Genomic DNA, 26,534 nt, shown 5'->3' on the forward strand with positions numbered 1-26,534 from the left:
CCACAGTTGGGCTTACTTCCCACAGTTGGGCTTACTTCCAAGTCGGTGTGGATAGGATTGCAGCTGCAGACCGTGGCTTCAAAGGGGGACGGAGTGCCTGTACCTTTAACCACTGCACAGAAGAGAGAGTTTGGGCAGGTGCAGCTCAACCTGGAAGGGTTTCAAACTCTGCACCTGTCCAAATGCCCTCTTCTGGGCAGTGCTTAAAGCCCGCCCCCGCCGTGGGTCAAGGCAGAGGCGCTCCGCCTGCCCGCCTTGGCATCTGCTCACCCTCTGCGGAAGAGTGGGGGCTTCGTGAGCGAGCAGATGCCAAAGCGGGCAGACGGAGCGCCTCTGCCTTGCCCCACGGCACAGAGGGGGCGGGGCGGCTTGTCAGAGCCTCCCAGGCTGAGCTGCCCCTGCCTCCTGCGCAGTGCTCGAAGGAGCAGACGCCGCGCCTGCCCGCCCAGGTCTGCTTCGCGGCCTCCGAGAAAGACGACCTGGCGGCGGGCGCCACAGCCACTCTCGGCAGCCCGTCTGGGCGGGCTTTTGTGCTCCCAGCAAATAGAAACCGGCGGGGCGGCGGCGCGGGCCAATCCTCGGCGGCCTGCGACGCCCGCGCAGTCCGGGTGTAGGTGGCTGAGCGTGGCGGCGGGCTGACGGCGGGGGAAGCGAGCCATGGAGCAGGGCTACGGTGAGCGAGGGCGCCGGGAGCCGCGGCGAGGGCCTCGTGCCGGGTAGCGCAGCGCAGCCACCTCGCTGAGGTCGGGGGGCCGGGGCCAGGCGCCCCGTCCCCTCTGAGGGGCTGGCGGTGCTGATTGGTGCCGCGCCCGCCCCTCACGCAGGTTCTCCTGGCGGGCGGAGGGGGATTTCTCCCTTGTGTGAGGCAGGCAGGAGCGGGGCCTATTTCCAAAGACGACACAAAATGGCGCCGGGCGGTCTCGCCTGTGCGGAAGCGCGCCCCGCCTTCCGGGTTCCCAGGCCTAGTCGGCGTCGCTCGGGCCCTCTCCCACCGCCCTCTAGCCCCCCAGGGTCCTTCTGGCCTTCCTTGGGCGCCTGCTTGCCAGGCTGCCAGCTGCTCTTCCTGGCAGGGCTTCTGTGCCTTCCACAGTCACCACCAGAAGCAGGCGGAGCTCTTCCTGACGCGGAGTGCCAGGGAGGTGCTCCCTCCTGAATGTGTGCCTGCCAGGCAGCTCTGACGGGCGTGGGGGAGCCTGTGGGGGGCACTTGGTAGCTGTGCACTTCAGCTGCCTTTGACAAGCGCTCACTGGCTGAAGACCTCATTGCACTGCTGCCCTCCTCTGCATCTGGCATTCTGAGGTCACCCACTTCTGAAAGCAGGAGGTTGCGCATGACACATCATGGCCTGGAAAAGTCCATCACAGGTTCTAAGCCATGATGGGCTTGTGCAGGGGTGGGCAAACCTTCAACTTTAGGGGTCCTGGACCTTTAACAGTTGTATAGAAGAGGGAATTCCAGCAGGTGCAGCTTGTCATCTGACAGGTGACAAGCAGCTCCCCCTGAAATTCTCTCTCCTACACAGTTGTTAAAGGTCCAGGACCCCTAAAGTTGAAGGTTTGCCTGGTGCTGGGTTTATGCAACCACCTGATTTTAGAAGCAGGCTGTCTCAGAATGCCAGATGCAAGGGAGGGCACCAGGATGCAGGTCTCTTGTTCTCTGGTGTGCTCCCTGGGGCATCTGGTGGGCCACTGTGAGGTACAAGAGGCTGGACTGGATGGGCCTTTGGCCTGATCCAGCAAGGCTCTTCTTATGTTCTTACTGCTGGCGTGTTGTCTAAATCCTCAGCCTTATAACACTAACTGGGGTTTTAGGCTTTATTGTGCCTTGAAGGCAATTCTATTACCATCCTGTAGGGTTTTTTCTGTGAAGTGATTTAGTTATTGTGGAAAAAGTTCCATTTTTAAAAAAGATATTTATTTTGTACCCAAGTTTTTTAGAACAGATTCATATCCTTCAACTTCCTCTATTCACCCGCAGAACTGTGTTTAAAGTATTTCTGATTGGTCCCCCTGGGGCTGCAATGGTGTGGGCCTCAGGTTGTGCTAATGTAGCAGCTATGGCATTCTCTGTGAATATGCAAGTGGATGTATCTTGCCCTGCTGCACAGTTGCAGTTCCATTTTGAACATTTTTGTTCATACAGGGGACAGGGAACCATTCATTTATGTATTTATTTATTTAGACCACTTTATGAACTACTTTTTTGTTGAAAAGTGGGATATAAATATTCTTAGGTACTGGAAAGTTGGAGAGGACTGAACCCTATGTAGCCCTGAGGTAAAGGAACAAATGCCTTGATGAGGTCTCCATGACTACCCACTACTACCATAGGATGCAGTACATACCCATTGGTATGGCTGCATCAATGCTGGAAAGTTGGATAGGATTGGGCCCTTAGCGTGTGTATGCCACCCTCTTGCCTAGAGGTAGCTGAAAGAACTTTAGGGTATCACTTAAAAAATGTGGCAGTTCCCACTCCTCTGGCCTCTTTCCATTTCTCTCTCCGTAATATCACTTTTGCAGAAAGTAAAAGTAATAGATTTTTCCCACTTGGTTCAGAGAATGAGCAATGAATTGGGAATTGCAAGATTCTCTAAGGTAAGCTGCTCCCTAGCTGCAATAGGGGATAATGCTTTAAAGGGTTGTTGAAAGGACAACATCAAGTTATTAGATATGAAGTGCTTTGCATATTCAAAAAGCACTGTACAAATTTTAAGTGGATTTTTCCACTATGGTATAATAGCACTGGCCCATAGTGCTGTGTTGGAATATGATGGTGGTCATGCTAGTGTAGTGTCCTGAAGTCAAGTTGCTGATGAACATTTCATGTTACATTGTTAACAAATGTCAATTCAGAAATATGTATATCGTATAGGAATGCTTGGTAGCAGTGTTGTTGAACTGCACCCTTGTGTATGTTCAACACTAAATATGACTTTACCTTTGCCTCTGTATAACATGAAGGAACATCAACTTCCACCCCTGATGTTTCCTTTAGGCTGTCTCTTCCCATGTAGTCTGCTTCCATCTCGGTTCTGACTGTCAGATTTCCTCTAAAGTATGTCCAGTGAAAGCCCTAATAAACAGTAAAGAGAATTTTAAACATACAGTTGATGGGATAAAAATAAGAGAGAGATTCAGGGGCCATTTGCAAAGGCCTGGTGGATTTAAGTGGTTCTTGGGCTGTCTATGGAGTAGGCTGTATACAATCAGATGGTGGCAGAATGCAGTCTAATTATCAGGTTTATAAGTATCAAAACCTACTATACCAGATATGTTAAAAAGAAGCCTGGAGGTGAGAGGTCAGCATCTGGAAGTAGCTAATCAGCAGTGTGTGAGATTTTTATTGGAAAAGTAACTTTGACCACAATAGCTGACAACTGTGAAGGGGTCTGTAGCTCTGTGGTAGAACAACTCCTTTTGATGCAGATGGCCCCACTTTCGACCCCTGGCGCCTCAGGTAGGTTTCCTCTCTGCAGCCTTGGAGAGTTGCTGTCAGTCATTGTCAACAATACTGAGCTAAATGGTCCAAGGGTCCGACTTGGTGTAAGACAGCTTCCTATGTTCCTAAGTAGTATGATGCGAAAACTAGAGCAGGGATGTCAAACATAAGACCCACAGGCCAAATGCGGCCCCCAGAAGCCATTTATCTAACCCTTGTTATATTTGGACTCTCCCAGCATAATAATTGGGCTTTCTCTTATCTTGACAATATGAACAAGATTTACACATTTTCTCTTCTGTCTCTTGCAGCTAATAAGTTTCTGTGTGAAAACAGTGTTTATTTCTGGCCATCATCTGCTTAATGATGTCACTTTTTTGCTTACCTTTGTCACTTTGGCCTTCAGCAGGCACGATGAATACTCACTAGGGCCCACTGTCTGTTTGAAACAAGTTTGACATCCCTGGGCTAGAGTGTTTGATTTGAATGTGGAAAGCCCAAGTTCAGACCCTACATTGGCTATGAAACTAATTGGAGGGCTTTTGTCAAGTCACTGTCGCAGCCTGATTAAGGCTTTTAAGTAAAGTGTTAAAACACTGTTCTGAATTCCTTGGAATAAGGAGAGAATACACATTTAATACTGCAATTTTTGCTTCAATTCAAAATTATCTATCCCAGGAAAAGGTTAATATCGAAATATTGTCACCTTTTAGTAACAAGAACTGTAACTTAGGCTGACATCCAAACTAGAGCTGTTGTCATTGGAAGCTTTCCTCCTGCCCCAATAAGTGGAGGATGATTCTTTCACAAATAGAGGAAGCTTCTGTTTCTAGAGGGAGTGCCCAACAGCAGAAGTGTTGATGGAAGTGTCCATCATGATATGATGCACCACATCACAATGCAGAGTTTGGGAACGCTGGCATAAGGAAAAAGGAGGGTGAAGAAAGTTAATAGAGGAAGAGAACCCAAAGGTATTCAAGCAAAATGGCAATAGATCTAGGGAAAAATTCATTTCAAGTTGTTTTTTTTTAATCATCTTGAGAGAAATGGAATCGTGTGTCTGGGATGTCCCTCTGAATACAATAGGATTTATTTCTGCAGAAACATGTTTGGATTACAGTTCAAATGTTGAAAGAGTTTGTATCTTCTGTGCTGCAAGGATTTGTTTCATAAACTGATAAGCCCATCTCTTTCAGTATATTGGAAAAGGGAGATCGAGCAAGTATTGAGAAGTAAAGCAAAATGAATTGCAGGGTTTTTACGCGGCTTAAAAAGTTACAAAATATTTATCTTACAGGTTATGGTACCTGGGGTACTGAGACCACCAATACGCAAGGTAAGTCATGGCCTTACCTAGTGGGGGGTTTCTTATGTTTTTAAGTTTAGAAATCAAGGTTGGGCCTGATGCTAAGCATAAAACATGTTTTTTCTTTAAACCTGTATCATGAATGATTGTTTTTCAAAAATTCATTTAATGAAAATCAAGTTCTACTTTTGAAACAATAGAGAGTAGTGTAATGATTTGAATCTTAACATTTAAGAGCTAGTTAATTTCATTTCAATAGTTCTCCACCCCTTCTGGTACTTTAAATTATGAGCCCATACATAACAAATAAAATGAAAATCAAAACTTGAATAGATCATTATTCTTTTATTAAACAAGTCTTTAATCATTTCCTTGCAACTGGATTTTAAACTCTGTAACATATTGTGTGTTCTTGTGTTGCCATTGAATATTGTATATTAAGAATTTTTATATACAGTGGGCCCTTGGTATCTGTGGGGGATCCGTTCCTGGACCCTCTGCGAATACTGAATTCCACAGTATTCAGTATGAAATGGGGGGGGGGACATGACAACCTCAAGTGCCTTTTAGAAGTGCCCAGGAGGTCCTCTAAGACACTGCAGCTGTGGGCTTGGCCCCCGCAGATATTCAGATCCACAAATGATGAGCTCTTGGATAAGGAGGGCCCACTGTACCACAGTTTAACAAAAAGTAGTTCACAAAGTGATTTACATAGCTAAATGTGTTTATATGGTTTTCATGCAAATTCTCATCCATTTGGAGAAGATTTCTGATGGGTATAAATAACTTGCTTATGTATCTGTGAATGTCAAAATAAATGACCACACCTTCAAAATAACATTGTTTTTAATGTAATTTTTTTTTTGTTCCATGAAGGTGCATATGCTACGAATGCAGCAAGTTGGCAAGGTATGTGTTGTGGAATGTTTCTTTTCAGTGCAATATCACTTTGGTCAGTTTGCAAGTTTTTTCAGAACTAACTGGAAGTCATGATGGCATTTGGAGCTCTCTGTAGGAGAGTCCTAGCGCTATATAAACAAGTATTTGGGTTGATTTAGTATACGAACAACATGTGATATAGATTATGTAACTGTTTATCGTGTCTTGCAGTTATAAGGAACTTGGGGTGAGACATATTGGCGTATATGGGTATTCTCTCAGTTTAATGCATACTATCCCCATCCTGTGAAAATATCACATCAGCATTGCCAGAATGAGCAACGCATTGAAACAGTTTCACTAACACTAGTGGTTAATGATGGCCAATACATTTGTTACATTTCTGAGAAGTGTTTTTGCATATGTGCTTGATTTTTGGTTTTGATAATAGTGTCTGTTCAGTTAGGTAGAAGCTTCAGAATTCAAATTTTCCTTCTCTAATTTTTCTTAACAGTTTGCAATTTTTAATTTTTGCCAGGTTATGAAAGTTATGACTATTATGGTACCCAGACCTCCAACGCCACTTCAGCTGCCACATACAACTATGATGCCACTACTGTTGCCCCAACAGCTTGGGACACTTCTAAAACTACTGACATGACAATGGGTGCTGATATGGGAGCTAATATGCCAGTTGTAAATTACAACACTGGGACAGCGGGCACAGAGAACTCTGACTCTCTTATTGCAAAAATAAACCAGCGTCTGGATATGCTGTCTAAAGAAAGCAGTGGTGGTGCTGGGGAAGGCATGGACAATCAAGCAAGGTGACTAAAGCTTCTCTTTAACTCTTAAAATTAAGCCCTTAGCTTCAGTTGAACTTGAATTCATAAAGTACAAGAATAGTAGGACAATATTAATCTTTTGAGGCATGTATAATAGCTTAGAATTTACTGGATCACTTTGGCTTACATTTCCTTTGTTACCTTTTTAGTTGGTATATCTTTCATGAAAGGTAAATCAACCTGTTATAGGGAAGGTCTGTAGGCTATTATTATAGGCAGTCACTATTGTAGATGAATGTCACAAGATTTTCATACTGGTCTTTTCTTTGTCTAACAAGCAATAGAATTTTTCTAGCTGAACCAGTTGTTTCTCTTGTGACGCATGGTACCCCATAGATAAACATGTTATGACTTCAGTTTTAAAGTACCCCTTTTATTTGGCAGTTTATGAAATAACTCTTCTTAACAGATCTGATTAAGCCCAGTCTGCCCTATCCAGCAGTAGTGGCTCTCTACTGCCCTGGAGAGTTTTGAGCAATGCTATCTGAGCTCCTTTAACAGGAGATTTTGAGAACTTGGGATTTTATGCCTGCTAAATATGTACTCCACCGCTGAGCTACAGCTGCTTTCCTTAATAGTAAATGAACACAAAAAGTCTATAGTATGGGAATCTATAGCTCTGTTTTTCAGATTTGCCATTAAGCTCTCTTCCAACTACTGACTGGATTCTTTGCTTGTATCGCAGTTCTTTCAGATTTGAGTCTTTTGAGTCCTATGATTCCAGAGCCTCTGTGCCTGAACGTGACCTGTATGGAACTAGTTATGACTATAGTGAAGTTGGATCAGATCAGAATGATTCTTTTGGAAGCCACTATGATGCTGCTGGTAACCGTAGAGATGAACGCAACAGAGGAAACAACTATAGCTTTGTTCGAGGAAGGGTCCAGAATCGCGGGCGTCTGAACACTTTCAGTCGTGATCGCTTTGTGCCATCAAGTACAGAACGGCTGTCTGCACGATGGAATGAGATGAATTATATGGGTGGGAGGAATATAGGAGGACCTGGGCCCAACAGGCTTCCATCACTCTTCTCCCAAGCACTCATGCCTGAGTACAGAGATTATGGAGATTATGGTGACTATGGCAACTATGGGGACTACGATTATGGCATGATGGGGATGGGAAGGTTTCCTGGGAACATGTCTGGTGGCTTTAGCAGATCACGAAGCAGAGTAAGTTCATTATGCTAATATTGGGAACTTGTACTTTTGTAGTTATTGGATTGTTTCAATTGTCAATGGGTCAAAGTAATTAACATTACAATAATTGGGAAGTATGGTAGAGTTCTTATCCTGCTTTCAGTTTTTGTCGGCCTCAAAATCATTTTAGAGACTAGCAGATGGGCAGGGAAGGATGGACATTGCTAGAGCCATGTTGGTTGGGCTATATCCTATGCCAAAGAAGGTGGTGGTGCAAAGGGTTTGTGCAAAGGGTAAAAGAGAACATTTTATAGCAGGAAGTTTTGAAACATGCTGGAGTTTTTAGCAGGTACTGACAAACTGGCTGAATGTTCTGCTCATTTTGTGTGTGTTCTTTGTTATAGGCCAAAAGGAGACCTTTCCGCAGTCGTCCAGGTGGGCGTTTAGATAACGAAGGTGGATTCCGTAAGCGAAAACAGTCCCAAAGTGGAGATGAACCAGACAGCAAACAGGCGAAGACAGACAGTGAAGGAGATGGCTCTGACAATGGTAAAGGTTTTATTTGATGCCATGATCATTTTATTAAGTGTGGAGACTAACATGTTGTCTTTCTCATTCTTTGTAATCTGAGATGGACAGATCTGGTCTCTACCTGCGTAATCCTTTTATAGTGTACCACTACAGAATCCCACATTCATTGAAGTTTTACAATGAATTTTACAACACTGTGTCAATTTACCACAGACGTTGGTACCCTGAATTTCTGTAGTAAGATGAAGAGTTGGGAGAAGATATTCTAGAAAGTAATCTTCTAAATACAGTATTTGAGAATTAGTCTTCTGACTTAAATGTTCCTTGGAAAGTGCTGCTTCTGATGGGAAAATGGGAGTAGTTTCCCCCAGTGGTTGAATAGTGTCTTGTGTGTTTGGCAGATGATGGTGAGGGAGAGGATAAATCAGGAGAAGAAGGAGATAAAGGTGTAAGTACTCTTCCCTTCTTTGTGTGACTCTAAAGTGTGTCTGCTGTTTTTCTTAATGGCTGTATTAACAAGGGATTCATCGAGAAGTGAAAATAACTGGATCCAATTTATAATTGGTTTCTTTCTGTTTTTTTAACTTAAAATATTTTCCAAGAATTTTTTTTCTGAAACTGTTGAAATGCTGTTTTTAGATGCATACTTCTAGTACTGTGTTTAAAATTTCTTGTCCAAGAACTCAAATGGTATGATGTAGCAACTGACAGCTAATACAGAGAATACATTATCTGTCAATTGCTACATTATACCATTGTGAGAAAGTCATTGCAGTGACAAAGAGCACGTGTCACATTTGCGAGCATGCTCCTTTTAAACACAGATTAGAGTGAAGATTACGTTGCAATGTAAAACACCTATTTGTACACAAGTTCTTAATTCTTATCCTCTAACAAGATTAATATAGGAAACTGTATGTAATACAAATCTAGTACAGCTCAGAAGAGATATCATTGAACAAAGGGGGTTGAAATGGCATGTTTGAATCAAACTTGCCCTTTATATTGTCATATGTTTTGGTTTTTCCTGCCAAAATAACATCTAACCCAGAGATGTTAAACATAAGGCCTGTGGGCTAGATATGACCTGCAGAAGCTCTTTATTCAGCCCACATGATAATTGGGCTTTTCCAGTTCCACCATTTCTATTGAGGCTGTGGGAGGGAGAAACAGAAGGAGGCCTCAGAAGGCAAGGAATGCTATGGTGGAAGGGGCAGACTGCCATGGTGCTGGGAGAGCCTAATTATCAGGTGGGTCACGCTTTCAGCAGCACCACTTCTGCTTGAGGCATCACTTCACAGAGTACTTGAACTGTGAAGCGATGTTTCAGCAGAAGTGATGCAGCTGAAAGGGTGGCCTGCATGATAATGGGCTCTCCCATATCTTGAAAATATGATCAAGATTTTCAAATATTCTCTTCTGTGATTTGCAACTAATGAGACAAAAGAATGAAGTGCTTATTTGTGGCCATCATTTGCTTAATGACATCACCTTGCTTACTGATGTCATTTCTGGCCCTTAGCAGGGGACATGAACGTTGTTCTGCCTGCTGTACGAAATGAGTTTGATACTCCTGATCTAACCAGACTTTAAGATTCTGGAAATTGGAGTGTTTCTTTGACTTGTATCAATTTCCAGATGTCTGCTGGAGAGGGATCTGTTCGGATGGGAAAGGTTACCAGTCATGTATAGATCTTCAGAATATTTCTGCCTTAAGTTGTTTAGATCTAGACTTCTAGAAAAGATGGTTAAAAAATTAATATTTATGGCTACTGTTATAACACATTAAAAATTCTATATATTATAGAGAAAGAATTAATGCTTTATGACTTTCTCCTCTTTTTAATTAAAGGAGCACAAGGGTGGCATTGAAACTTTGAAGGAGAAAGGTAGGGTGAAATTCACCATTTAGTAAGCCTATCTGATATTTTCCTTTACACTTCGCTGTAATAAAAAATGTACCCTGAAACCAAAGCTTGCGTCATCTGTACTTAACTCCTTGGGTTATTACTGTAGCATTCATGTTCTTCTTTTAACAAGATTCTTGTTAAAAGAATCTTGCAGATTCTTTGCAGATTCTTAACCTAAACCATTTGTTCAGTTCATGGATAATCAATTGTGGTGTCTGTCATTAGAAACCTCCTTACTGGAGTAAAAACAAAATGCTAATTAGCTGGCAGAACATAAGAATTTCTTTCCTGCATCAGAGCATGGTCTATTTTAACTTGGAGTTCTAACAGTTGCTGTCCTGATGCCCACAAATAAGGCAGTGATGGTGTTAGTCATTAATTCTGTGTTTGCTTTCAGCTATGGGCTTTAAAAATCAGAGTTAGATATGAAGCTAGTGGTATCATTGCCATGAACTATGCATTGTATGGAAAAGTGCTGCTCATTAAACCCGCTGCCTATTTCATTACATAATACAAACTCTGCAGTGAACTCTGTGTGTAGTTACACATTCTATGTGTAATCATTCGCCAAACATTTTAAAAATGAATAAATTAAACCTCCGTCATAGCCTTTCTAACAGTCTTTGCTAAACCCCCACCCCCATTCTCTAGCTTTTTCTTGTAATGAAGATACTTCAATTATGAGTTCAAAGTTGCATTTTTGTATCTCTGGTATGCTTTTTAAAATGGGTCAACAAAGACCGTCTCTTTGAATTGTATAGTGATGTATCGATATTTTCAATCCCTTTTCTGATATTTTGTAACACTAAAGTTTGTCTCTTTTCACTGCTGTAGGTCACTAAATTTACCTCTAAGATCTTCTCACTATGATCCGAGGATCTATCTTAGATGATTTAGATTCCATCAGTGTACATATAAAGATGTATATAGCTTTACCCAATGTGCATCATTTACTTTTACTAGACTTGCTGTTCCATTCATTTCTTGCTGGCCAGTTTGTATTCCCTAGAATAGAAGAAATTAATGAAGCAACTACATGATACTTTGGCACACTCAAATATTTTATCTTCTATTTTAGTTTAAACATTTTTAGGTAGTTTAAGATGACATTGTTCGAAATCTTAATATCACTAGAATTTATTTACTGTTGTATCCTATACTTCCTCCTAAGGAGCTCAGAAAGAATATTAGCACTAAGCAATCAAATCGGAGATATTGTCTTCCCTAGTAAATGTTACAACTGAGTCTCCTGCATAATAGATAGGGAGCAGTTAACCTGACCTCATGGAGTTAACTGCCAATTCTTTCTTTAGTTACAAGCGGTGAGGGGTTGCCTGAGTTGTCGTCTTTCCCCAGATTACTGCTTTGATTCCCCCACCCGGGCTCCTGGAGAGCTGGGGGGTGGGTGGGCCCAGGAATCTTCCCTGGTTGGGGCCTGGCTGACGTAAATAGATGGCTACCAGCTTGATAGAAGCCTTGCTCCCTGGCCGTACCTCCTGAAGCAGCTTGGCTTCCTATCAAAGAGGAAGCATTTCCATCACTCTGGCAGTGTCATGGGGTTGGAAGGTAGAATGGAAATATTTTGAGTCATCCTGAAGAAATGATAGATGTTAGTTTAAAGCAATATTTTAAGAACTAACTGTTTGTAGCATCTGGAGATGGCTGTGATGATGACGATGAAGAAACAAAGCAAAGGAAAGAGAAACAGAAGCGGAGGGATCGAATGCGTGATCGTGGTATGGACAGGTATTTAAACATATTAAAGCCCATTTGTGTCCATAAAAATCTGAGTTCAAATAACTCATTAATATACCTACCACTTAGAGGTGAGAGGTGGGTCCTCTTTATCAGTGTATTCGGGACCTATGGATTCAACTCACCACAGATCCTGAACCCTCCTTTTTTATCCTGCTTGGGCTATGTACCCCCATTATGTCCTTCTCAGCTTGGTCTCCACCCCTCCCCCCACCAAGCAGCTGTAGAAGCCACGGAAGCCTTACTGCATTGGCCTGTTGTCATAAAAGGTGGAGGGAGACTTCCACCGACCACCCACCACTCCAGGGCAGTGATGCCTAGTGCTAAGCACTCACTCCCTTCCCGTCCCCCTCTCTTCCATTCAGTTTACCCTGCAGCTTGGTGGGACAAGACCTGGTAGATCTGTCTGCTGCCATCAGCCCAAGATAACTGGTTCCCAGAGAGGTTCCTTGGGCAACACCCCTCTCCAAGATTGTTATACAAGGTTGTTAAATGCTCCCACTCTGCCACTAACATCCGCAGAGTAGGGAGGCTGACAAATCCACTGATCCAGAACAGGCAGAGGTTTTAAACAAAAAGGTTTTATTTACAGGTGAGGAAAAACGATTTAAATTGGCTTGGGTTGCAACAAATGTCTCCTGAATGGACTGGCTCTGTCGGATGAGACTAGGCAGAGCCTGGATCCCCACTTGTCCTAGCCCAAAAGGCCACGAAGGACTCCCAGCTCTGGATGGGGAAGGACAAACTAAAACAAATAAAATCTAATGCAACTAGCTTCTGTTTGCCCTCGTCTCTTTTATCCTGGGGCTCTATTTCCCCAGCAGCTTTTCCCTCTGCTTACCAGTGAGGCTCTTGCTGTCCCACTCAGTCTGGAGCATGCAGTAGACGAGAGAAAGTGAGTCTCACTCAGGCCTGGAGAGCTTCTCTGTCTCTGCCTCCCTGGCCCTCGAATTGACTGACCCCCACCTTTGAGTCTGAGGCACCTCAGCTATTGGAGGGAATCAGAGGGAAAATCTTAAACCACAACTGTTAACCCTTTCATCACACCTGTGTGTAAATTGACCCAGATTTTCAGGGTCAATTTTAAGGCATAAGTTTTTCGATTTACGTGAGTACAGGTAGGACCTTGGTATCCACTGATTTGATGCACTAATGATACCGGGGTCTACCTTTAAATGCCTTGTAAGAAGGAAAGCATCAAAATCCAATTTCCTACCTTCATGCTGTTAAATAATTATAATTTCATTCCACTAGATTCTATACAAATTAATATTAATCACCTCTTCCGGTGGCTGAATGTGGTATAGTGTCTATAGCAGTTATTTTAAACCTTTTTCATCTCATGGGAAACTGACAAGGCACTAAAATTGTCAAGGCATGCCATCAGGGTTTTTAACAATTGACAAGGCACACCATGCTGCCAGTGGGGGGCTAACATCCCCCATTGGCCCAACTAATAAATGACCTTTCCCCAAATTCCTGCGGCACACCAATATGCCATGACACAGTGGTTGAAAATGGCTGGTCTGGTAGTGTCTATACCAGTGCATTCCGGGGCAACAGTGGAGGAGCAAGAAAAAGTGGGTCTTTGAGCTATTTTTCCACTAATTTGGTATCTGCTGATTTTTTTTATCCACTGTGTGTTCTGGAATAGAACTCTAGTGAATAACGAGACACAGCCTGTATATTCGGTATATATCTTATGAAACCTAGTATGTATAGCAAAGGTAATGGGACAACATTCTGTATTTTGGCAGGGGTTATTCACTCAATTTATCTTGGCTACCTCCTTAATCCTGTTTTGTATTTTATGTCTCAAATAATTTCATTTACTTTGCTCTCATAGTGGGAACTTGTTTTCAGCTCAGAGAAAATAAATAGTTCTTGCTTTGGTTTGTTTAAAGTTAATGTATTGTTTCTGACTCCTCAGTATCTACTAAAACTGCAGTTTTCAAACTCCCAGGGAGTTTGAAAGCCACAGTAAGTTCTTGCGGGAGCGGGGGGGGAGGCAGCGGGAGCGGGGGGGGAAGGCGGTTTAGCAATCCCCAGGATTGTGCAGCTTAGGGGGGCTGCAGGGGCTTGGGTACACTTACCAGAGCCTCCTGCAGCCACCATGAATGCTAACTTCAGCCTGCTGTTTGAAATGATTTTGACGCCACTGAGTTAGACCAGAGGCACCCAAACCCCAGCCCTGGGGCCACTTGCAGCCCTCGAGGACTCCCAATCCGGCGCGCAGGGAGCCCCCAGTCTCCAGTGAGCCTCTGGCCCTCTGGAGACTAGCTGGAGCCTGTGCTGGCCCAACACAACTGTTCGACCTCTCGCATGAGCTGTGGGACCAGGGCCTACCTCCACTGCTTACTGTTTCACATCTGTAATGTGGCAGCGGCAGCGAAGGAAAGGCCGGCCTTACTTTGTGCAAGGCCTTTTATAGGCCCTGAGATATTGTAAGACTTCATTCGTTATTGCAAGACCTTCATTCATTCATATAAGTTCCAATATATTCATTTATGTAAATTTATTCAAATTTGAAATGTAAATTCTTTTTTTTTTCCCTGGCCCCCCACACAGTGCCAGAGATTTTGTGGCCTCCCCCCCCCACCAAAACGTTTGGACACCCTTTCTCTCTTATAGTTTGCCCATGGTTAACTCTACAAGTCCTTGTTCTAAGAGAACTCTGGTAACTGGGTTCACCCCAGCTAGGAGTTAGTGTGAGGGGGCCTATTTTTCTTTCTGGTTTTCCCTTTATGATGGTAGCAAACTTCCCTTTTGGGGGCTAGGTGTGGGACAATTAGGAGTGTAGCTGATATCTGGCTTTCTCCCGTCCCCACACAATTCGCTGCAGTAGCCTTACATTAGCAGAATCATTGAATAAAAATTGTAATTTAATATTTTCTGTTTTAAAAAATCTTAAGGCTTTTACATTGAGAAATCTTAATAATGTTGTTGATTAGAGTAAGTTAAGGTTAGGTTTTTTTCTTTTAAATTTGTCTGATACATTGTTCTTTATTTTTGGTGAAGATGCGAGTTTCATAAACAATAACTTTGAGAAGCCTTTTGGGATAGGGTGCAATGCAAATTAAACTAAATGTCTTCTTTTAGAATCCAGTTTGCTTGCTCTGTGTGTAAATTCCGAAGCTTTGATGATGAAGAAATTGAGAAACATCTACAAAGTAAATTTCACAAAGAAGTCTTGCGATACATTGGGACCAAACTGCCTGACAAGACTGTAGAATTCCTGCAGGTACTGTAGATCTTCAACATTCTAAGTTGTGGAAGACTGAGTCAAACTGAAGAGCAATCATTTCTGCCTTTATCATCTAATAATTGGGGTTGTTATTGCCTGATGGCTGGTGGTAGATCTTCCTTGCACGATAGTATAAAACTAGGCTTGTCATGTTGTGAGCAGTTCACTTTTCACATGTACCATGGTTCTGGATAGCAGTGCTTTCTCTAGAGCTTTCTTATGTATAACTTTACCCACCATATTATTAGGGCATTTATGTACCAAGTCTCACTTCAAAATTTGATGGTAAGTTTACTGCTTCATTGTTCTCCTTGGTTGACTTCTTGTTCCAAATAATCTGGAAAAGGGAATTTGAATGATTAGCATGTCATATGTAGTTATTGTTTTCTGCTTTCTTTATATTAATTCTTGGCTCGGTGGCAGTGGCTTGTATAACTATGCAGATTTTCTTTCTTCCCCAAATCTGCAGAAGTATATTGTGAACAGAAATAAGAAAATTGGAAAGCGCCGACAAGAGCTGACAGAGAAAGAGGCCACAAAGCCAAGACCAGACCCATTCAGGGGTAAGTGGACAGGATTAAGTGACTGATGTTATCAGCAGTTCAATAACAACGACCTTCTAGGTAGGGTACACATTCCTGCATTCTTGAATCCAAATCTGGAATAATGGCTTTGTGACACAAGCGGAGAATGTTCTTGTAACAATAAGCAGGGCAAACAAAGTTTCACTTGCCTTAATCCTTGAAAATAGCTATATTCTAATTAATAAATGTTCAATTTTAAATAGAAAACAGTCTATTTCAGTACTGCATTTTGTATAATTCTTAGAACCTTCACACAAACCAGTTCATGTTATCTAGGATAGGTCTGAGAACATATAGTACTGTTCTTAGAAACATTAGTCTGAAGGATGTAACTGTGACTAAAGCATGTGTATTGGCTGTTTTGGAAAGTTGCACAGTTGGAACACCAATTGAAGCTTTCTTGCCACAGCCATCATCTGATCACCTAGGAGCAAGGCCCATCAAGATGCACTCCCAAACTGCAAATTTTATCTTCCAAGGGAATATGACTCCATCCAGAATAGGCCAAACACTCAAAACTAAGTCAGTTCTACTACTAATGGCATTCCTCTCTTGTGGACTAATATGATAAAATGAATTCAGACATTTGGTCCATCACTAAGCTCAGACATTAGTGCATTATCTTCACTGCCTCTCTAAGAAAAGAGGAGCTGGGCATCATTTGAAAATTGATGACTCCTCCCAACCTCTAGATTACCTCTTCCAACTGCTTCTAGTATATGATCTTGCATGCATGGCTCTTGCATGGGAGATGAGGCAACCTTGAGGATCACAAAGGCTAAGGGGTAAATCAGTGTCCCAGCACCACTTCTGAGACTTATTCTCCTGAAAGCAACAGAGTTGCTCAAAGCGGTCCCCCCCACCCCATCAAGGCTGCCCAGAACAATACCATTGTTGGTGGTATTGAAAGCTACTATGAGAGGTCCAGTAGAGCTAGCAAGATGATCAAGGTCTTTTCCTTCCCAAAACTGGGTTGACATCTAGATTGATAAAGATCAAGATAATTGATTTCATTTAGAAACTTAATGTTTGGATGCTATCACCTGTTCATGCAATTTACAACAATTATTTGGAGAATCTTACTGTGTCATGTTCTTGCTCAGCTGCTGAGAGCAATATGTAATCCATATTTTGGCTGTTTCAGGAATTGGCCAGGAACACTTCTTTAAGAAGATAGAAGCAGCTCACTGTATGGCATGTGACATGTTAATTCCTGCACAACAACATCTTCTTCAGAGACACCTGAGGTCTGTTGATCATAACAGAAATCGTAGGGTAAGCAATGATAGTACATTCTAAGTGAGCCTCATAACTGGCATTTGTGTTTTTTCAGATGCAGACTTCCATATGGAGAAATTACTAATGCTTTCTTGATGCTAAAAAATGCTCTGGGCTTGAATAGTGAACTCTGTATAGGAGTTGTCTTATTGTAAAGGAAGAACAAATTAATGTGGTTGGTTGGGTTATTGTGATGTAGAAATGAGAATTTCTTGTGTGGTGTGAGAAATTTCTGAAACTTAATAGTATCTGGTTTTCCTCTGTTTGCCTGCAGTGCCTCCTGTAAAACTGTTTAGGGCCTGTAACAGTTTATCAGAAGAGATGGGCAGTAAAGGTCAATACTTGTACTACAGAGATTACACTTGCTCTTTGCAGACAGTTGAAAAGTTACTATTTTCATACATTGGAGCGAAATATATTATATGTTCTGCCTTTATAACAGAAGTGGGCAAAAGTAGTTATAATCCTGACTGGTTCTAATCTTTTGTAGTGTATTTTTAATATGCTTTATATGAGAAGTTACAAATTTCATTTTGTGTTTTCATGCAATTGATATTAACACTTAATAAGGAAAGCATTTGTGGGATCAAGACAAATATATTAAAAGTCCTATAGAGACACTATAGGTGTGTTTTTTGTTTTTTGTTTTAGTTTTCACAGTCTCAATAGTTAAATGAGTTCAGTGGCCAACAACTTGTGACCTGCAGGCCAAATGTGGCCTGCTGTTCAAGGTCACCTTGACAGCTTCTTGCCCAGTTTGCCATGCACTGGGCCGAGAACAGCAGAGCCACCTGCCCAGACTTGTGCTGTACAGGTCTGTGCTGTACAGGCCAGGTAACTCTGCCATTTCTTGTCCAACTCACAGCAAATTGTGGAATTGTTGTGTTCATAGTGTTGTCCTGAAAAAATCCTACATCCAACCCATGCCGTGTTTCCCTGAAAATAAGACCTAGTGCGTTTTTTGAGAATTGCTGAAATATAAGACCTACCCCGAAAATAAGACCTAGTTGTGATCAGGGCCAGGACGAGGGGGGAGGGGCGGAAGGGGTCCTCAGGTGGGGGGGCGGGTGGAAAACATGACCGGGAACACTGCACTCTGTGCGCGCCACCTAGAAAGCACCTGCTGTGCTGCCTTGGGCAGAGGAGGAGCTGAGGCGGGAAGTAGCAAGCGAGGCAACCCTGCCTACTGGGCTCTGAGGCTCTCCACACTTTCCAGGGAGTAAGTCCAATTAACTATAAAGGGACTGACTTCTGAGTAGACAGGCAGGCAGGTAGGTATCCTCCTGGGCGTTGATGGGACACCCTCCACATGTTCCAGGGAGTAAGTCCCACTAACTATAAAGGGACTGACTTCTGAGTAGACAGGCAGGCAGGGATCCTCCTGGGCACTTAGGGGATACCCTCTCCACATGTTCTAGGGAGTAAGCCCATTAACTATAGAGACTGACTTCTGAGTAGACAGGCATCCTCCTGGGTACTGAGGGGATATTTTTATAAGGTATATTTTTTGTAAATGAATGACTGTGGATGGTTGTAAGTTAAAAAAAAAAAAAAAGACCTATCCCGAAAATAAGACCTAGTGTGTTTTTTTGAGCCAAAAAAAAAATATAAGACAGTGTCTTATTTTTGGGGAAACACGGTACCTACTGTGTACTAAACCGTCATAATAATTTGTGTATCTGTTCTTTCCAGATGGCAGCTGAACACTTCAAGAAAGCTAGTTTCCATGTAGCTAAGAGCGTTTTAAATAGTAAGCACATTGTGAAGATGCTAGAAAAGTACCTCAAGGTAAGTAAGCAGGATGTTTCCTGCTCCGTCCTGCTTTTTCTAGGACAAGGGAACGGGAGCTCCAGCTTGACTATGTATTTCACTACTATTGCTGCATGTGACTTTCGCATAGGATGGAAGGAAGCAAAGTTACTCTTTGCTTTTTTTAATTCGTAGTTTAAACCTACAATAGTACCTGTTTCTTTGAACCGTTTACTCCCTCTTCCCCTTCCCAAATGTGTTAGATATGCACACTAGCAAACTGTGCATAGATAGTGATAGAAGCACTGAAATGAAAACCTGATGCACACTAGCAAAAGAATTGCCATTGTCTCAAGACAGCTGTCTAGCTAATATAATGTTTTGAGGGGAGAGCATTGTGCCCATCTTAAGTAACTTGATGGGCAAAAATATTACTTGGTTGGGACAATGGTCCTTGCCCATGACATATGGTCAACTTTCTTTTGATTTAGAGATATAGGCACTGCATTCCCCTCCCAGGACTTCCCCCCAGTAAGTTGGCAGTTTTGACTTAAAAATTCACCTGCGAACAAAAGTCAAAGCTCTGTGTTCTTCCCAAAGATCACTTGTGGGAGTTGAAATCAGCTTAGCTGATCTGAGCAACAGTGCAGAAACTGTTTGAAACAGTGCAAGAGGAGAGGCAGTGTTTCCACAATTCATGGGTACAGCTCTGTAGAATAAAAAACCAACATTTAACCCTGATGAGAATGGAGACACAGCACAATCTCCAGAACCTGGGTGTGATAAGCCCCTATTGGGATTGTTTGCCCAGATGGGCATTGGCAGGTCATGCAGACACTTCTGTGTGACTATCAAGGGTTTGCTTGTATAGCACACATGGCCATGGGTAATTGATGAATTTCACTTCTGAAAAGCAAGATTGCAACCGTCTGAACAGGTGAAGATGAAAAGAAATGCGTGTGACTGATACTGTGCCCTGGAAATCCAGGCACAACCCAAGATTCAACAGGACCCTCTTATGGCAAACATGGCTAATGGGGGAGCAGATCTTGCATGTGCAATCTCCTCTACATGTCCCCCTCCCTTCCATCTCTCTGGCAACACTTTGGTCTTATCCAGACTGAGCTTCTGCCAACTAACTAGTCTCTGCTAGGCAGAGACTTGTAAAACTGAGACTCCGCTCTCTGAATCCAGTGAAAGAGACTTTGAACTGAGAACGTCAGTCTGTTTACACTGGTGGCCTATATACAGAGGCTGTCTTCCCCTTGCGGCCTCTCATACACGTTGAACAAGAGAGGTGACACAGTAACCCTGCGGTGGCTTTCATGAGAGCCCTTGGGGCAGATGAGCAGTTGCCCAGTGCCACCCTCTGGGATCTCTCGGAGGAAAAAATGGAACCACTCAAGCGCAACTCCGTCTACCCCTGCTAGGGTCCGCAGGTGCCTCAGCAACACCTCATGATCAACGGTATCAAAGGCTGCCGACAGGTCTAACAGAATCAGCATGGACACCTGACCTTTGTCCATCAGAAGGAGGAGATCTTCGACCCACCCAGCACAGTCTCCGTACCATACCCAGTTGCAAAACCAAGCTGAGAGGGGTGAAGGAAATCTGAGGATTCCAGGTAATGCCAGAGGTGCCCCATCAAAAACCTCAGCGCCTTCCCCAAGAAAGGAAGGCTGAAGGCAGGGTGAGACTGCTGACATCAAGAGATAATTCTTGAGCACAGGTTTAATGCTTCTCTCTCTAAAGGATGCTGGCTTCTTGCCCTTCCTGAGGGAGCCTGTGACAGTCTCTACCAATTGGGGACTCTGAATCCCCTGCCCTTTCCTTTTATTAGCGATAATGGAGAAGTCCTAATCGCAGGGGATAGTCTGGTGCTCTCTGAAACTCCAGAACCTCAAATAAGAGTGCTTGGCTGAAAATAAGCCAAAGACGACACTTTTTGTCTCATGTGCATGGATCTTCTTTCATGGATGCAGATGGTCTGATTTGAATCTGATCCAGCTGGGTCATAAAACATACTTAGTTGCTGGGTACAGAAATCCTTGCCTCTTTCCAGCCCAGTTTCTGTGGGTGGGACTCCATGGGTATAGGTGAATAGGAACAGGACTCTTACAATCTCCTGTGCATAATGAGTATAGGAGTTTAGAAACTAATGCTTGCTTTTGGTCAGATTATGGGCAAGAGTGTCACTGGCATGCTACGTTTTTCCCCTTGCAGGACCGTTGCAGGTCACTTGCCCAGAGGAATCTGAGTTTGGGATAAAGATAAGGTTTTAGGCATATTGTATATGTGACAACCAGTGGTTCTGAGATTCCAGCAGAGCAGCACTAGTATGTCTGTCTGGTTTAATATGGTGTTTTCTTTACATAGAAATCTCAGCCAGAGCCAAAAACAGATCCCCGTTGTGGGCAGTGACAAGCCCTGACCTCAGTCTGAATAAGGTTAGCTTGACTTGTGTATGAGCAGTTCTCAGTAGTACAGTCGTAACTTAGTGTTCTTAGATACAGAAACACTCTCTACTTAACAAGATCACCCAAATGTGTGAGTATCCATAATCAGTTATAGCCACATGTCAACACTTCGACTTTCTGATATTGGAATAGGGTGATGAAAAAACTGTAAATACCTTAGCTGCTGAAATAACTCGGCATTTCCTAACGGTGGCAGTCTCTGCCACTGAGCAAAGTACTCAAAAGTCAGTCGAAAAATGAGCAGTCTTCTGAGATCAAATAATGGATTTTGCTAAAGATTCCACTTGGTTTTCCCATTGCAGACTTGCCCCCTCTGACACTCCCAATGAATATGCTACAACAAATTGAATTCTATTCTTACTCCTATGAGGTAGAGATTTTACCAGTATTCAGCCAGTGCCATTGGATTTCTGGTCCTGTCAGGCATATGTGCAGAATGTTTAGTAAAACTGTAGTCTGTGTTTGCTTAAGTAGTTTTGAGGCAAAGGAGGAACTGGTGCTCTGAAGTAAGAGTACTCAGTTTTCAATCACTCAATTGCAAACTTCTGTGTTCTAGGTAACTGAGACTTTAAAGAAGTTCCAGTAATTTTGCAACAATTCGATGACATTATGTTTCCTCCCTTTGTCAGGGTGATGACCCATTTACAGATGAAAACATTGATCAAGATGTTGATGAATCTGAAGCCCCGGAAGGGGCTGATGGTGAAAGGGCTACTGAAAGTACCACTGTAGAGAAAAAAGAGAATACTGGAGATGACATTGAAGCCAGTGAAACTACTAAATCGGGAGATGAGGAGCAAGGCTGCACCACTGCAATGTTCTATAAAGATGAATCTGTGGAGGAGCAGCAAAATGAAGAAGAGAAAACAGAGGCAGTTGGAATAACAGGAGCAGCTCTCCCTTCTCAAGGAAGTCCAGAAGAAAGAGCAGCAGCTGGCCAACTGGAGAAGGAAGAGCACCAGTCTGCAGAGATGGAAGAGAATTCCACTGAAATGGCAACAGCCAAAAATGGTGATACCAAGGATGATACAGTTGTAGCAAGTGCAGAACTGCCACAAGAATGACCATGTGAATGTTTGTGTGAAGGTGATTTGTCCTGCTTAGCTGTATAATCTTTTTCTTTTCATTTCTTCTTTCTATGTATTGCTGGAGTGCTACCAATTTTGTTCTTGTATTGAGGGAAGGGATTCAACTATTCTGTTTATGAAAGCTGTCTTGTGCTTTTGCTGTTGTGTAGAAAGTGGAAATCTGCAAGTCTATTTCGCTTTTAGGTTGAATAACTTAGAAAGCTGAACATTCCCTAAGGAATTCTTGATACCTCCTTGCATTTTGGAATGAACAGCACTATGAAGAACAAAATTATTGATAATTTTGCTCCTGTCAGCTGTTAATGTTCAATGTTGAGGGAATACATTTGGAAAGTGAATTGATCCTCTAGCTGATGAGGGAGTAGAGTAGTAAATCACTATATTTAATCTTTCCTGTGAAAATATTTGTTGATTTAAGTCCCTGGAGAAAGGACTTGCTGTCTTGAGGGCTACTAACTTCACTTACCCAGTTTGCAGCATTGCATGAAATATAGCATCTGTAACTATATAGTTTCAAACACCAAGTTGATTGCGTGTCACACTTGGGCCATTGTTTGTATCGTGCAGTATATTTCAGATTTTTCTGGATAGCAAGTTGCAATCTACATTATGCTGGTAACAACTTTTGAAGGAGAACAATTATGCCACCACTGAAGCACCACCTCTCCTTCTTCCTTCCCCAATACTTGGAGAATTATTCACAGAGTAGGTTGCCAAAACTGCCCTGGGAGCCCTGAAGCACTATCAAGACCAGCAACATAGGAAAGGATTTGTTATTGTTTGATTCTTGTAGTATAAAGTGGAATGAGCACTCTATTTTTTTTTTTTAAGAAATCAAAAGTTCTTTGTCTTAGCATTTAAATAAACTTCTGAAGTGGAAAACTAGTATATAGTGGTATTTTAGTTGTCTCCAAGAAGTGTACTGTCTGAGCAGCAATGTGACAATATTAAGTAAAAAGTGCTGTCAACCTTGTGTAGTTTCTGAGTCCACACACCTTGCTTCTTTCTCTCTCCCCCCTCCCCCGAAAAGTGTCAGAGCAGCTACAGGGGAAAAATTACTTTTCTTCTACCAGACATCTTTTTTGTTAGCAGTCATCTCTTTATTAAGTGTGTCTGTCTAGCTAGCCTCTGTGCTTGAATGGATTGTATAGAGCTTGAAAGTGAATTTTATGGTGAAGCTAAAATGAAGCTGATTCTGCAAAGGAGACTGGTGGGTCACCAGGGCATTCCTCAAGGGAAGTGGCCAAGCTGCAATGGCAGCAACATTGCTGCAGAGATTACAGCACTGCTGTTGGTAAGGGAATTTTTTTACTTACCTGGGAGGCAGCACTGGCTTCCTTCAAGGTCCTGGAGGCTTGCAGCCCCCTCTGACCTCTGATCAGCTTGTTTACAAAGCACTTATCTCCTATCTACTTCCTGTTTTCCCAGAAAACCAGAAGATCCAAGATAAGGGTTTTTGGAACAGGCTGCAAGATAAGTTAAAAAAGCCCTGCAGCAGTAATGTAATCTCTGCAGCACTGTTGCTGCCCTCCTCCCCACCCATGCAAACACTTACAACTATATAGAAAGGTCATCCTCCTTGTTTGACAATAACTGACTGAGATAACCCAACTAAAGTAAGGAGCCTAGAATTTTGAGTGTGTTTAAAAAGAAAGTCAGTTTTGTGCTTTGGTCACTCTTGATGTTTGTCATAGTATGTTCTTTTGCTAGTCATAGGGAGAGCATAGAAACTCCACCCAACCCCTGGGGATCTTAGGCCAAAATCCTAATCAACTTTCCAGCACTGACCTAAGGGCAATGCAACTCTGAGGTAAGGAAACAAGCATTGCCTTACTCTGAGGAGGCCTCCATGACTGCCACCCAACTGCAGGATGTAGCACATGCCCGACTGGAAAGTTGGTTAGGATTGCACCCTTAGTCATTCTGTTGAATGCATACTCTTTCTAGTCTACAAACCTGTAGGGGTAGCAATTTGTTCTTAGTTTGTATATTTCATGCTGACTTACAAGTCACAGAATTCTGTATGCAGTACTGTATTGCATTTTTTGTTCTGTGTCTGAGTTGGATCACACTATATGCACAACCCTGACAATAAGTTATTGACCTGCCTCATAATCGCTGTGTGGCTATTTATTTTAGAGTGCAAACTGAAACATTTTTTTCTCCTTCTGCAGCAGAATGGACAAAGGAGGTCTTCTCATTCTGCCCAGGTCTTGTGAAGAGAGGCAGGTAGTGTGGCCATAAGCAGGAGCCGGATGTCTCATTGTCACGAAGGTCCACAAAATACCCAATTTGGAATTGCTAGGGCCATAATATTTTCCTGAAGAGAGTGGCTGTCAGGATTGGGTTACTTTAGCTAGGTGCTTCTGGGAGAGATGTGTGTGACTTGCTTTGGTTTATAAACTCCTATGTGTGACTTGCTTAGGTTTATAAACTCCTATCTTCCACTTCCTGCAAAGCAGGACTTCTGTCTGCTCTTGAATTCAACTGTGGTTTGACAGCAAGCCAATTGGAGTAATTGATGCCCTGATACTTTCCCTCTTTTGGGGTGCTACTATGACAGAAGTCACAGTGTCACTAGTCAAGCTGTGTACTTAGTATAGTTTATCTTCCTTTCAAGTGGATCTTTCCATTTACACTAATACGATATTATTGACAATGGAATTGGCTCCATTCGTGAATGTGAAGACTACTGACCTGCTGATGAAAAAACTGTCTAAGGTATTGAAATTTCATCTCTCATTAATTTGAACTAAAAATGGATCACTGTAGACACTTGCCTATTAGAGAAATTTCTGTCAATAAATCAAGTGTAAATCATCTCGCCTTATTGGTGAGTCACTCAGAGGTCAAGGCTGTTCAGGCATGTTGCCACAGCCAGGAGCAGCCCAGAGGAGAACAAGAGGACACTTAAGTGTTAAGTGTTGGGAGAGTTAGAACAGACAAAATATTTCTTTACCTAGCATGTAACTAGTTTGTGGAACTCATTGCCACAGGAAGTGGTAATGGCATCTTGCCTAGATGCCTTTAAGAGGGGATTGGACAAATTTCTGGAGGAAAAGTCCATCATGGGTTACAAGTCATGATAGGTATGTATGTATATGCTCCTGATGCAACTCCTGGCAACTCCTGCGACGCTGCTGGAACCAACCATATTGGCTTCTGCCTTTTCATTGGAACATTTCAGCGACATGGAGAGGGGAGATTTGCTGCATGGGAAACAGCCTATCCTCCATATCTACTTTACCCAGGCTTCGCGCACTGGAGAGGACACTCTGTTCCAGAACACTATTCAGAGCACGATACCATAGTCTTCCAGGTCTGAAGGATGCCAACAAACATGCAATGGTTAACAAGATGTCCTTTTGTCCCTAATTGTTTAACTTTTGATATTATGCTTAATTCTACAGTTGGTCAGCATTAAAGTTACATTTTATTTTTCACTTAATTTTGCATTGCATCAGTAATGGTATGATGAAAATAAGTTAGAAATTCAACATCCCTTTTTTAAAAACAATGTGCTGTTCTTTCACATGTTCCACACTTGACCCTAGGTACTGAAAATTAAAGCTCTGTAATTGCTTGCTGTTGATTCCCTATACCAGGGGTGTCAAACTCATTTCATACGGAGTGCCACATAGCATTCATGATGCCTGCTGGGGGCTCGAAGTGATGTCATTAGGCAAGTAGTGATGTCATTAAACAGGTTGTAACCAAAAAAAGCACTTTTTTCTCATGTAGGAACTCATTAGCTGCAAGTGACAGAAGAGAAAACACAAATCTCTTGCAGCTAATAGTTCTACATGAGAAAAAGTGCCTTTTTTTGGCTACACCTGTTAATGACACTCACTACTTGCTAATGACATCAATGAGCCCCAGCAGGCATCATGAATGCTATGTGCATCCTACCTGTCTGAATGTTTGACACCCCTGCCCTATACAGACTATTGACAAAAGTCACTACTTTAATGTGTAATTACTCTATGGCAGTGTTTCTCAAACTGTGGGTTGGGACTCACTAGGTGGGTCATGAGCCAATTTCAGGTGGGTCCCCATTCATTTCAATATTTTATTTTTAATATATCAGACATGATGCTACCATGGTACATTACTGCATTTGGGGAAATGTTACAGACCTGCACTTTTTACAAGCTACTATGTATATTCTTTTAACACTGATAGTCTATGGGACTTACTCCTGTGTAAGTGTGGGTAGGATTGTCAAAACTCTTCCTGCTTGATGATTTCACATCTGGTCATGACATCACTGCTGGGAGTCCTGACATTCTTGTTCTAAAAAGTGGGTGC

The 26,534-nt window shown here is 42.6% G+C and overlaps 1 protein-coding gene across 8 annotated transcripts; it reads left to right on the forward strand.

Moving 5' to 3' along the window:
* Window positions 1–420: 420 nt before the first annotated feature.
* On the forward strand, window positions 421–25,674 carry AKAP8 (A-kinase anchoring protein 8). 8 transcript variants are annotated; one of them, XR_010793716.1, is made up of 15 exons: window positions 421–673; window positions 4,739–4,777; window positions 5,624–5,656; window positions 6,165–6,453; window positions 7,157–7,643; window positions 8,015–8,159; window positions 8,543–8,589; window positions 9,994–10,030; window positions 11,701–11,797; window positions 14,906–15,047; window positions 15,520–15,613; window positions 16,779–16,909; window positions 18,605–18,700; window positions 20,092–20,285; window positions 21,768–21,855. XR_010793716.1 is itself a non-coding variant. In XM_066614231.1 (15 exons), exons 1-14 carry the CDS (start codon window positions 658–660, stop codon window positions 22,200–22,202), a joined length of 2,088 nt encoding a protein of 695 aa, XP_066470328.1. In that variant the 5' UTR covers window positions 424–657; the 3' UTR covers window positions 22,203–22,224; window positions 24,401–25,674. The 8 variants fall into 8 exon arrangements, 4 of the variants coding, with proteins under 4 accessions (XP_066470328.1, XP_066470327.1, XP_066470326.1 ...); XR_010793717.1 differs by lacking the exon at window positions 21,768–21,855 and adding an exon at window positions 21,038–21,760; XM_066614231.1 differs by lacking the exon at window positions 20,092–20,285 and adding an exon at window positions 24,401–25,674 and having other exon boundaries at window positions 424–673; window positions 21,768–22,224.
* Window positions 25,675–26,534: the final 860 nt, after the last annotated feature.

The sequence above is a fragment of the Tiliqua scincoides genome, chromosome 2 (genome assembly GCF_035046505.1).
Source record: "Tiliqua scincoides isolate rTilSci1 chromosome 2, rTilSci1.hap2, whole genome shotgun sequence".
In the NCBI taxonomy this organism is placed as follows: Eukaryota; Metazoa; Chordata; class Lepidosauria; order Squamata; family Scincidae; genus Tiliqua; species Tiliqua scincoides.